Source organism: Salvia splendens, chromosome 16, assembly GCF_004379255.2.
Source record: "Salvia splendens isolate huo1 chromosome 16, SspV2, whole genome shotgun sequence".
In the NCBI taxonomy this organism is placed as follows: domain Eukaryota; kingdom Viridiplantae; phylum Streptophyta; class Magnoliopsida; order Lamiales; family Lamiaceae; genus Salvia; species Salvia splendens.
Window position 1 is genome coordinate 14,034,903 of NC_056047.1, and position 12,985 is coordinate 14,047,887.

The 12,985-nt window shown below is 37.1% G+C and overlaps 2 protein-coding genes and 1 non-coding gene across 8 annotated transcripts; 1 reads left to right on the plus strand and 2 right to left on the minus strand.

Annotated features, from left to right (window-relative positions):
- The first annotated feature begins 4,901 nt into the window (after positions 1-4,901).
- On the plus strand, positions 4,902-6,934 carry LOC121770859 (KHG/KDPG aldolase-like). Of its 5 annotated transcripts, none has more exons than XM_042167639.1 (9): positions 4,902-5,151; positions 5,227-5,281; positions 5,464-5,499; positions 5,569-5,613; positions 5,792-5,875; positions 5,955-6,059; positions 6,176-6,275; positions 6,367-6,514; positions 6,580-6,934. In XM_042167639.1, exons 1-9 carry the CDS (start codon positions 4,985-4,987, stop codon positions 6,602-6,604), a joined length of 765 nt encoding a protein of 254 aa, XP_042023573.1. In that variant the 5' UTR covers positions 4,902-4,984; the 3' UTR covers positions 6,605-6,934. The 5 variants fall into 5 exon arrangements, with proteins under 5 accessions (XP_042023573.1, XP_042023572.1, XP_042023574.1 ...); XM_042167643.1 differs by having other exon boundaries at positions 5,016-5,151; positions 5,232-5,281; positions 5,448-5,499; XM_042167642.1 differs by having other exon boundaries at positions 5,016-5,151; positions 5,232-5,281.
- A 356-nt stretch (positions 6,935-7,290) lies between these two features.
- Positions 7,291-7,363, minus strand: TRNAQ-CUG. The gene has a single exon. It is a non-coding gene; the product is annotated as a tRNA-Gln (tRNA).
- Positions 7,364-7,918: 555 nt separating this feature from the next.
- Positions 7,919-11,856, minus strand: LOC121770559 (phosphatidylinositol N-acetylglucosaminyltransferase subunit A-like). Of its 2 annotated transcripts, XM_042167292.1 has the most exons (10): positions 11,629-11,856; positions 10,879-11,019; positions 10,194-10,766; positions 9,783-9,937; positions 9,232-9,322; positions 8,952-9,068; positions 8,601-8,704; positions 8,434-8,524; positions 8,250-8,361; positions 7,919-8,153 (listed from the first exon to the last, which is right to left on the minus strand). In XM_042167292.1, the coding sequence occupies exons 2-9, from the start codon at positions 10,996-10,998 to the stop codon at positions 8,263-8,265; spliced, it is 1,350 nt and encodes a 449-aa protein (XP_042023226.1). In that variant the 5' UTR covers positions 10,999-11,019; positions 11,629-11,856; the 3' UTR covers positions 7,919-8,153; positions 8,250-8,262. The 2 variants fall into 2 exon arrangements, with proteins under 2 accessions (XP_042023226.1, XP_042023225.1); XM_042167291.1 differs by having other exon boundaries at positions 7,919-8,361.
- Positions 11,857-12,985: the final 1,129 nt, after the last annotated feature.

Genomic DNA, 12,985 nt, shown 5'->3' on the forward strand with positions numbered 1-12,985 from the left:
CATCAATACCTGCCTCGTGATAATATTATTCCTAGTTGAAGTGAAGATGAGGGATAAAAAATGGTGAAATTATTTTTTATAGAAATTCAAACATCCCTTATTACAATGTTCACATACGATTGAATATTATCTATCCATAATCAATTATCTCTAAGAAATTGAGAACTAATTCTATTGTTCATTTTTAATTATTTTATTGTAATCTCTAATTAAATTTACAAATAAACAGAAAGTACTAATTTTTTCATTAAATAAGTACTTTTATAGGTAAAAGATAAAACTTCATAATTAGTCTGCAAACTCTACGTTTGCATAATCATTGGTTCAGGCGGTAAACCGATCGAATTTGAAATTTGATTTTTTTTATTTCTTCCAATTTTACTCCTATAAATACCCCACTTCCCTCGTCATTTTTACTCACCCCATTCTTGTGTTAACAAGGGTTTCCTTCTCAATCTTCATTTCTCTATTCTCTCCTCATTCTCTCTAATTTCTCAAGTTGTTTACTAGTTACTACTTACTACTATATTTGTTGTTGTGTTCTTAATTTACCATTTATTCAATACTCCATATTCCATCCATACTACTTTCATTTATCACTATGTCTTCTTCTCGTGGTGATCGGGGCAAAGGAATTGCCTAAGATCAAAGTAGTCGTCCCTCAAAATCAAGGTGACCTAGTCGTCAAGAAGTTATGGAAGAGGTTTCCCGAGTGGCGGCTGAACGCATGCAAGTTAGTTCTAAAAAATTATTTTTACAATTCATAATTTCATAAGATTGAGTTTTTAATTTTTTTTTGTTCCTACTTATAACTTCAACTTATACAATATTTATAGATAGAAGAAGATCATAGGGTGGGGGGAGGAGCTGTGGTAGTTCCCAACAACAAGATGACGAGTATGACGTGTCTATATCGTCGGACTCGGACAACAATGATGATAGATCTCATTCTCGTATTCCGTCTAGCACCGGCGGAAATGAGGAGATGCATCCTCCCCCTCCACCCACTAACACTAAAAAAGCTTTGAAATCTGATATTTTTGTTAAACACTACAAGAAGGTCCCGGTGGTGATTCCAAGTCCTCATGATCCGCATTCTCAAGAAGAGACATCGGCGTTTCATGCATATTGTAACTATTGTGATAAAATCTACAAATTTGCGAGTGGTGGGGGATATGACACCCTCCGTCGTCATTTGGTGACAAAGCATCCGGTAGAATGTGACACTACCTCTACCCAAACCCAACTAAACTTCTAACCCGGTGGCTCAGGTTCGTCAGGTACCTCTCTTTTTAAATATGATCAAAAAACTTTTGCTAGCGTTATGACTAGATGGGCTGCAATGAAGCATTTTCCTTTTAATGTTTATGATGATAAAAAAATTTGAGGTTACTACGCAAAATGGTTTAAACGTAGCTATCAAAAGAGTAGGTTGAATGACCGTTCAACGATATACCGTTAGACAATGTTTAGAGAAAAAAAGTTGAATTATCACGTTATTTACTTAACTTGGGCCACAAAGTGAACATTTGCTCAGATGTATGGACTGATTGTTTTAACCGGCATTCATACATGGGCATTACGGTTCACTTTGTGGACAATAGTTTGAACAAGCGTTTAATTGATTTTAGAGAATTTGCGACACTGCACCCGAAATTGCTTCTTTAATTATTCGAGTTTTGAATGAGTTTCAATTATGCAATAAGATATTTTCTGTTGGTTTTGATAATGCAACTGCAAACACTGCAAGTATTAATGATTTGATTGCGGCTTGTGCTCCGGTTATTGGAGGTAAGTATTTTCATCAAAGATGCATATGTCATATATTAAATTTATGTGTACAAGATGCGCTTGAATTATGGCAAAAGCATGTTAATACTATTAGAACTGCAGTTAGATTAATCCATCAAAAGCCAGCTATTGACAAAGCTTGGAACAAATATTGCCATCAAAAGAATGTAAGATATACAAATTTACTATGGATGTGTCTCATAGATGGAATTCGACATATGATTGTTTGAATTCTACTTTGACGCATAAAGATTCTTTATGTGATTTTTTTAGAACCTATCCCGTTCATGATTTATATCTTTCGCATAGTTGTTGGGAACATAGCGCAGCTTTATTTAAATTGTTCAAATATTTCAAAAATGCAACTGTTGAATTATCGGGTGTTTATTATTGCACTGTTGTTCGTGTTTTAGAGCATTGCATGTATATATCACTTGGTTTTAAAACTGCAATGAAAAATGCTTACTCTTCACCTGAATTGATGTGTGTTTTATATTATATGATTGCGAAATGGCTTAAGTATTTCAGTGAGATTTCAACGGTGTTTTTGATTGCAAAGGTCTTGGATTCAAAATGGAAATTAGCCAGTACCTCCAAGATTTTAGATTTTTATTATAACAATTTGAGTTCTATTGATCTTGGTCCACTTAAAGCATTGCAATCGGATACCAGTGACGAATTCAGAGTAGACCTCTCAGAAACATTTCAAATAAACCTCCCTAACCGGTCAATTATCTAACAAACCTTCGAGTTTAACTTGCGTGCTCTCTACACCGAATATGAAACCAAGTATGAAAGTACCCACCAAGTCAGAAGACCTCCCCATCCTCAACAACATAACTTTGGCTTCACATTTCAAGCCGATTATGATGACCCCGACGCGCAATCCCAATTAGCCGACCTATACAGCTACAGCACCGGCGGAAGGTCCTCAGGTATGGTAAGTGGGTTAGATTTATATTTCGATTCACTCTTTTCCATTGGTGATGAAGGTCTTACTCCTCCCGCCCAAATCGACGTCCTCGATTGGTGGGGAACACACGAGAAAGATTTTCCCATACTTGCGTCAATGGTCAAGGAGATTTTTTCTGTTCTGGCTTCCACTGTCGCCGTCGAGTCCGCTTTTAGTGTTGGCTCGCGTGTGTTGGATGAATCAAGAAGTAAGCTCTCCGCGAAAAATATGGAAGCAGTGATGTTACTTGATGATTGGGCCAAAACTGACGTCAGAGAACAAGAAAATGATTGGGATAAGGAAGGATCACAAGAAGAATTCACCGAGGATGAATCGTAGGCCAACCGTCAACCGCCGGCCAAGCCAAATAGGTAAGTAAGGTAAGAGAACTGCGTGGGCTTTGATTCCCTAATGCAAATGAGCATTGGGGATACGTAGGCACCTCAACTTAAATTTTAAATTTAAGTTGAGCTCAAGTCCCTTTTCCTTTATTTCTTTTTTTCCCATTTGTTTCTACTTTAAAAATATGCAAATACAATTAATTAATTGTATTTGTATATACTCTAGTCGATGAAATATATTTCTCTATAAGGCTAAATCCGGGAAACTTTTGACAATTCTACTATAATTGTTGATTGTTAGACTAAACTCAACATTTAAAGTTGAATTGCTAAATGTATCCTCAATTTAGTTATGTAGAAAGACCTCCTTCACCTACTAAGAGTATATATACTTATAAAATTATTGTTCAGAACTTCTAAGTCTTTTTTGTAATTTGTAATTAGCTTCGTTGTTGACTAGTAGTCTCGTTGTATTTAAATTTTTGTTTAAGACTTCAAGACCTCAAGCTTTTATGATTTGTAATTGTTGTAACTTGTAATCTCAATAAAATTGCAACTTAATTTTATTTACGCATATTTTAAACAAAAAATAAAAAAAAATTGACGAACCGCCGAACCGGCCCAGAACCGACGGTTCAGGCAAAAAACCGACGGTTTTGAACCGCCCCGTAAACCGGCAGTTTTTTGAACCAGAACCGCCGGGACCCTTGGCGGGCCGGTTCTGGTTCATGGGGATGATGAACCGTGAACCGTCGGTTCATGAACCGACGGTTTCGACCCGTGTGCATGCCTACCTAGTCTACTCCGTTTCTCAGGACCAACAATGGATAGTAAAGGAATTAGGGATGTCAATCTAGCTCGAAATTCGCGGGTCGGCCCGAATAACCCGGTAAAATCATAGGATTAGGGTCGGAAAATCGCAACCCAAATGCAAAATAGGGCTACACGGGTTGACCCGTTCGGGTCGGTGGGTTGAGGGTTAGCCCATGGGTTGAGCATTTAAAATAAAAATTTAACTAAAATTTTATGTAATATACTTACATGAAGTATATATGGTAATTATGTCTTCTATCTCAAATTGAAAGTTAAGGTTATATGGAATATAGATGTTATTAATATGTACTCATATTAAACACCGCATTACGTGGTTACGTCTTTCCTCTTGAAGACAATGATTCGGTTGAAACTTCAAAAGTTATTGATGTTGAAGAATGGCATTCAACTCCTTTGAAATGCTTGGTTTCCATTTAATTTTAGTCAGATTCCTGATTGCTACTAATTAGTGATATGTTTACGTATTTTTTTTTTATTTTCAGTCGCTATTATTTTCTTTCTCTTGATCACTTCGATAGTACTTTACTATTTGCGACAATCTGTTTTTATAAGTTAGAATATTGGATTGGATAGAGAGTAACACATAAGATCACTTTTGACCCGAATAGCCCGTGGGTTAGCTCGAAATCCGAAGATTTAGGGTTAGGGTTGAAAACTTATAACCCGAAAAATTCACAACCCAAATAACCCGCACCCTAATAGCCCGACAACCCGAGTGAATTGGCCCGAACCCGAGCGGGTTAGCCCAATTGACATCCCTAAAAGGAATATTCCAAATTAGCACCATGTTTCTTTCCTATTTTGAAGTTTTCTCACCAATGTTTACTTACTCAAATCGACGTTCTCACTTCCGCTTCGTGCACCACAGATGCGGCGGCATTGCGGACGGCCTTAGTCAAAGAATTAGTAATAATTTCATTTTTGCATGAAAAAAATTATAATTGAAAAAGTAAGATAAAAAACATTATCTGAAATCACGTAAATATCCAAACCATCTTGGTGTGCGTAATGCAACCAACCATCTAAACATATTTGGTGCGCAAATGGTTCAGGTTGATTTGTAAAGATGATTGCAAACAAGGTTGGAATTGTTTCGACGAGGATAGATACTTGCCGCAGCTCTCTCTTCTGCAGCAAGAATTCCTCCGTCTCTCTTCATCCCACTAACGCTGCTGACAGAGTGTTGATGGATATTCAAAATTCCGGCATTATTGCTTGCCTCCGCGCCAAAAGGTCCACCATTCTTTTTTTTAAATTAGGGTTTGGAGTTTCATACTTACATACACCTCGATTTCTCTTTCTTTTTAGTGCAGAGTTAGCAGTGGAGGCTGCGCGTGCAGCACTCCGGGGTGGAATTTCCGTTGTAAGTTGTCGCCATGCCTCAAATTCTCTACTTTCAGTCTTTAACTTTTGAATTTCATGCAATTAGAAAAGATACAATTATAGTGAGAAATGATAATTTTTCTGCTGATTTAGTTTGTAGAAGTATCGAATCTGTTGGTTATATTCTTAAAAAAAACTTATCTCAGATCAATTGTGTTTCAGTTGGAAATCACAATGTCAACTCCGGGTGTTTTTGAGGTAAATGTTGAATTCAAACTACACCTTGTTTGCAGCTCCATTACGAAATCTTGTGTTTTTTTCCCACAGGCGTTGCAGTGCCTGGTTCAAGAATACCCTTCAACATCAATAGGAGTAAGTGCCATTTGGTAGAATATTTTAAATTCTTGGTCACTCATTTGGTCTTTGACAAGGATGTCTAAACGATATCAGTAATATGAAAAGCTGTTTTATGCTTATTATGTCCATGGTTTGTGTTTTTTGAGGGTTTAAATGAGAATAATTTTCACTAGCCTTACTTTTTGAATTGCAGATTGGAACCGTTTTAGATAGACGAGAGGCAAAAGAAGCAGTAGATCTTGGAGCTAAGTTTCTTATGAGTCCTGCAATGGTGAAGGTATCATTCATATTAGGGGCCTCAAATTTGTATGAAAAGAAATCTATGTATTCAGATTGTTTCTATTTGGTGGTATCAGGGAATTCTAAGCGATGTTGCAGAGGGCCAAGCTCTGTATATACCAGGAGCAGCAACCCCTACCGAGGTATTATCTGCATCGACTGATGGTGCTAAAATCGTCAAGGTGAGCGAGCCCTTTTCACCGCTTTTTGTACTTGAGAGATCAAGCATATGCTACACTGAGTCTGTTCTTGATTTGTTATCAAAATATGCACTACACTCATATATTTATTATTGTAGGTGTATCCAGTCTCTGTCTTAGGTGGAGTTGAGTATTTAGCAGCATTAAAGAAGCCATTCCCCCATATCCCACTGGTTGCATCACAAGGCATGACATTAGGTCAGAATATATTTTTTCTTAACCACATAGAATCAAACAAAACAAAACAAAAGAAGACATTATTAACCATGCCTGCAGTTAACTGATACAGATTCAGTTGGAGCATATATATGTGAGGGAGCATCAGCTGTTGTTCTATCAGATGCCATATTTGACAAAAAGGCAATAGCCGAAAGAAATTTTCTTCGAATACATCACTTGGCATGCTCTGCTGCAGCCAGGGGGAATCAAGCTGTGAGGTTAGAACATCTCTCTCTCTCTGTCTCTCATGTCAGCTTGCCTAAACACCTTAATTAATGTGCAGGAAAATTAAGTGTATGGATGAATGAAATTGTTATGGTGCATTTTTGGAGATATAAGGAAGCAACTATGGTTCTTGAATTCCATCTTTGTTCTTGGAAAATGTTGAAGCAACATACAAGACTTTCTTGGTTGTGGGCTTGCAACTTCATATGTAGAAGATGACAATGTTTTGTAGTAGTCCTAGTCTCGTAGTTGTAGACAATGCCTCGATGTGTTGCAGTTGGGACTTTCAACTAATTCAGCAACCACATGATGTAAGCATATAGGAGGTAGTAAACTTCCTTTTATTCCTATCATGAGTGTAGTTTGAATCCACATAACTGCACAATTTTGTTTTTATCATTACACTTGAATCATAGTAGGCAGTATGTTTTAGGTACCTCTGTAACCATTTTAAATCTTCAAACATGAAATGTCGGGGCTGCATATATATCTGCTTAAATAAGATACACTGTAAGCAATATCATGTCTAGTTACTGACCATTGGAGTGCATCATAAAAAGCCAATGGTATTTGAGTAAGGAACAATTTTTATCTGAGTTAGTTCATGTTCAGTTTTAGGGGATTGTTCTTTCTTCATAATAGGATCCTTTTGCCTTGGGTCATTGAAAATGTCCTAATGATTTTTGGTCATTGAAATTTTTTGTCAAACATATGATAATTTGGTATTTATAAAAGTAAAATAGAAAATAGAAATTTTGTAAAGAAAATAAGGTCCCACCGAGACTTGAAACTCGGGTTACTGGATTCAGAGTCCAATGTCCTAACCACTAGACCATGGGACCATTTCATTCTTAAACAACATCCGTGTTTATTCATATTATTTCAAGTTAATGCTTTCCTTTCCAAACCATAAAACCTTTCTTACTGGCCAACGCCACGACGTGGCAATATTTTAGTTGTTTAATTAATTGTTGACTCCAAATTCAAGTACGTATAACTTAATCTTCCTTTTGGAATAGGTGTATTCTTTTTTGGCTTTATCTTTTTTTTTAGTTGAGAGAGAATTTTGTTTTGCCTATAAATCGCCCTTTGCGTTGTATATAGTTTTTAGGAAGCCCTATTTCTATCCAACTTATCAAACGATCCTAATTTACAACCCATTTTGTAAAGCCATTCCACCCTTTGATATTGAATTTGCTTGTTGGGTTGAAAAGGCTCATGCATTCATTCTTGTCTACAGTTTTTCGAGGATCAATACATTGGAACGTCAGTTTCAACCCTTTTAGCGGTTCGGTGCGTCCCGTCCCGGGCAACTTTCTAACAGCATTGTGGAGTCGCAAGCAAGGATCGTATCAGTGGTACCACAGTCACAGTGATATTAAAAGAACTAATCGCAATTTTCCTTAAAATACTTATTAATTTTTGGAAGATTAAAACAAATAAATAAATTGAGTGTGCCATTTACAGCTACATATTAATACGTAAAAATTTTGATAAGAGATAATTAAAAAAATATCACTGCAATAATAATAAAATTTAAAAAAAAAGAGCTGAACAAAATTTTGATCTTCTTTCATACGTAGCCTAGTTCCACTAAAACTCCTCAAGGCTCAACATATATTGCAATCGTACCTAGTAGGGATACAAAGTTTATTTACGAAAGTTAATCTTCTTAAGAAAAATATGAAATTTAAAAAGAGCAGAATGTGCCTATTAATTGTTTCTTACCAATAACTACTGCTTATATCTCATTCTCATCTGCACCCAAATTCCACTTTTCTTCTCCGCCGTGAGGACTTGTGAGATTAATGTCGGGCACAACCTCAACGTTCCTGTCAGGCTTTTTAACACCCGATGATGACCATTAAATCGAGGTTGCAATACAATTAATGTTGCAATAAGAGACGAGTACCTGCCACAGCTGGAGCAGTCGCCATAACAGAAAATCGATTATCATGACCATGCAGAAGAGCTTTCCTGCCCATGCGCCGCAGGATAGGTACCTAGAAAATAAAGTTATCTACAGCTCTCCTCTTTCCAATTGCGCAATCAAAACTTGAAGTCTTTGTGAGAGCATACCTGGGTAAACGATCTATGAGAGACTGATTGGAGCATTTGAGAGCACGATCGTACACAATCTCCGTCCTTTTGGCAACATCGTGCCAACTGTATAGTTTTTTAATCTGCATTCAAATGAGTTGGGAAGGTCAATTACGTGGTGCTTATTTGTCAAGCATCAACTTAATGGAAACCATATTTGACACAGTTCATAAATTCCTACGAATGAACTTTTGTTATATCTGTTGTGCCTAGCTTTGAGGTGTAAATAAATGACAAAAAAGAATTGGAGCTTCTGGCCATGGTTTTATAGCGACTCCATTGCTCACATTGTAGTGCAAATGAAGTTCATGTATGTCAGAGAACACTCACACGGTTGTGCATTTCTTCTGGATCAATCTGGGGAAGCAAATCTATTGCTTTTGTGATAGCCATTACCATGTCATTTGGATCTGGCTCTGCAAGAACAATAATGTCATCTGGAAGAACCTAGAAAATAAAGGTGAGCTATCAGAAACCCGAATATAAACTACACATTTGTAAAAATGTTCAAGGCAGTGATGCTGGAAATCTCATCCCTATTTAATGTTAGCAAGAAAGGCTGATCTCATCAAATTTAGCAAATGTAAGTGAGAACGTTAAATGACCATGCCTCTGGGACACCACCGACTCGTGTACTGACAGTCAGCAATCCACAACTAGCTGCTTCCAATATTGCTATACAGAATGCTTCTGTTAAGGAACTGTTGAAATGCACATTTATCATGTCAATAAGATTGATACAGAGTTGTGGTGGCACAAGAACAGCCCACCATAGGCTTCGATCTTTGGTCAGATGCTAAAAGTTTAAAATTTACACTCAATGCATATTGCCTATGCTGTAATTATTTATAGCCTGGATGAGATGATAAATTGGCTTTACAGGGTCAATTGAAGATGATTTTATGGTCATGCTAAGTGGTCTTCCAGTCTTTCGGTTATCTGTTTCACTGATTTTCTTTCACAAACGGCCTATTCTAGTTTCCAAGGCATATATTCATTCTAGAACTTAACCAAATGATGCAGTTAATGATCTGTGATTACATACATTGTCAAGGGAATTTCAGATCCTTAAACATAGCAATGTATAGTTCTCTGCTGAAAGTACTTTAAGGTTTATGATGAAAGAATGTCAATCTCAATTTAGGAGGTGAATTATAGTACCTATTTAAGAAGATATGTCCTGTAACCAGAACAGACTGTACTTTAGCATGTGGGACAGCACCCAACATATCAACCCGATCTTGAAGAGAGTGCTTTTCCCTCATCTCTTCCAGCCGCACTCTTTTAGGTCCATCGCCACCGACTATGAACCTTACCTGAAGGAATGCTCCAACAAGATATCAGTAAAGAAAGTAACACAGACAGTGATGGAATAAACAAGCTTACATAGCAGCTTCAAATCTATTCAACACCCTAACAACGACATTTGCAGCAATAGAATTAAAAGAGTATCTAGTATGCAATAATACTTTTTTGGCGAATAACAAATATAGATAGCCACAGTATTATTTTATTTACCTTTTATAAATGCAAAAGTTAGATACATAGGAAATATTGTAACTGAGTGCTCACATTTTGATGCAAACGACAAACTTCAGGGATGACTTCAACAAGTAGATCAGCCCCTTTTCGGTAGACCAACCGACTTATCACAACGATAACAATTTCATGATTGCTGAGTCGCACTGGAGCAGGCTTAAACATTGCCGTATCCACAGCATTTGGAATAACAAAAACCCTTTCAGGTGGCAGTCCAGACCTCAACACTGTATTTTCCTTACTCGTATGTGATACACATATAGCCTGGCTGACATCGGCTAGAGTAAATTGTAAAACCTTGTTCATATGAATACTTCCCACATCAGCAAAGCCATAAAGGGAGTGATCAGTAAATACAACTCTGTATCCCATTGTGCGTGCGTGCATCAGAGCTTCATGACATAGAGTTGAAAAGGCTTGGTGTCCATGCACTAATGTTATTCTCTCTCGAATCAGTATTGTTCTTATGATTGGAAGTGTTCCATAAAATGTAGGCAATGTATTCTGCATTATAAATGGCTTCCACGGCACGTAATAAACTTTCAAACCACCAGTCATGTATCGCACTCCAGAACGATTTCCATAGGCATGGGTCATAACTATCACCTAGAAGATGGATCAATCCACGGTTATTCTATTTGTAATATCTAAGGTTGATTCAGTTACAGAAACAAACAGAACCATAATTGAGATTACGTAATTTCAACAGTAGACAAACCTTGTGGCCAAGTTTCATCAAACACTGAGATAGATAATAGATGTGATTCTCTACTCCACCGAAGTTGGGGTAGAAAAAGTCAGATACCATTAAGATTCTATGTTTTCCTTGGCGGCTCATTTTATCTTCAGGTCTCCCAGCCTACAACCATGAAAAGAATGTGACTTCAAAACTCTTGTAACGAACATATGTGCAAAAAAGTATGGAAAAGCTCTAACTCAGCAGTAAACATCATACTGCCCTAATACACATTTTCCATCAAGACAGGCTCATACAAACAGCCATAAACACTAAATTCAAATTCACATCGTTTCTCATTAAGAAAATTAACAAATTATGCAAAAAAAAAATCCACCCAATATAATGATCAGCACATACTAACATGCTTATTAGTCCACTTCTGATATTTCTCATCTTCCTTATCAGAAAATCAATCTATTCAACAAATAAATCCAGCTGCATTTCCGGGAAATAGCGGCAGGAGATGAGCGATCATTTGGAGGTCACTATCAAGAAATCAATTTGGATAATTTTCCTCACAAGCACAATAGTGCAACACCATTTTAGAACCCTCTTTCTCTATGATAAACCTAAAACTTCATTTTTTATTTGAGATTATTTTACGGATTAAAAAAAACAAGCTGGGATAAGAGGATGCTTAGGGATCAGATCATCAGAAAGAGGGGAAACCAACATACTCTAGCTAATGTACTTAGAATCAAGATTAAAGAGCTCATCGAAGAATCTAACCTCGAATTACAACTATTTTGGATGTTGGGTTGATGTGGGTTTGAAATCGAATTTCTGAAATGGAGAGAAACTAATGGGGATTGAGACTTGGGGTAAGATGCGTGGGCTTCCGGCGACTTCGCTGGCAAGTTCAGGCCGGCGGCGTGCAGCTGAACGGAGAGAGAGCGGGGTGGCGCCGTGGCGGTGGAGATTACATAGACAGATGGGCTAAATTCCACAAATGGACGTTGCGGGGAAAGTTATCCACCATTTGTACCCGGAAAAAAAAACATTTCCCATCATGGGAAAGACGCAATAGCCTCTCGCGTGTTTAGTAAACACGCATCAGCCTCTCGCGTGTTTTATTTAAACACGCTACTCCCTCTCGCGTGTTTGCCTTGAATTCTAAATACGAGGCAGAAGCCCTCTTTCTTCAGCTTCTGCCTCGCACAGAACGCGAAAACTGCTTCAGCTTCGTCGCCCCATTCATCCCAACCAGCAAAAATCGAACCATAATCCGACATTTAGCTGCTCCCATTCCAATTTGAAGTGTTGTTAGGTAACTTTCTACCCTTAGTTTCGATTATTATTGGTATATTTTAGTTGGGTATAAGATTTAGGGTTCATGGTGTTAAATTTTTTTTGTTGAATTTGGTTGAATTTAGAGTATATGATGTTTATCGTACTTATTTTGCAGGTTTGATGGTGTTTGTGAGTTTATATTGGGATGGGAAAATTATGCAGCTCCCAGATTTGGGTGTTGCTTATGATCCCCCTCGTGCAAAATCATTTATTATATTGAATGAAAAGATATCTTATTATCAGCTACTTTCAATGATATGTGAAAAAATTGGAATTGATTTGGATGCACATACGTTGGATTTAACGTGGAGGCATCCTGTGGTTTTTAGTGGAGTGGTGAATTATATAGCTACCCCAGTGGATGATAATTTGTGGAGTATATGTTTGCTGAAAATCCACGTCAAATTGAACTTTTTATTGAATATACACTTGTTACTACTGCGTTGCAATTTGAACCACCTATCACTCATCATGATGTTGGAACGTCTAGGAGAGATGATTATCATAGTTTTGATGTCAGGACATCTAGGAGGGATGATGAATATCATAGTATTGAATTCAACAAAATAACACCAAATTCAACAAAGTAACACCTTATTCGACCGTATTCAACACTTCAACAAAACATCAACCAAATTGAATAATTCAACATCAAATACAACCAATTTCAAGATAAAATCAACCAAATTGAATAATTCAATACCAAATTCAACCAAATTCAACAAAATACTTTCTACCCCATGAACCCTAACTATTATACCCACCTAAAATATACCAATAAAAATCGAAAGTAAGG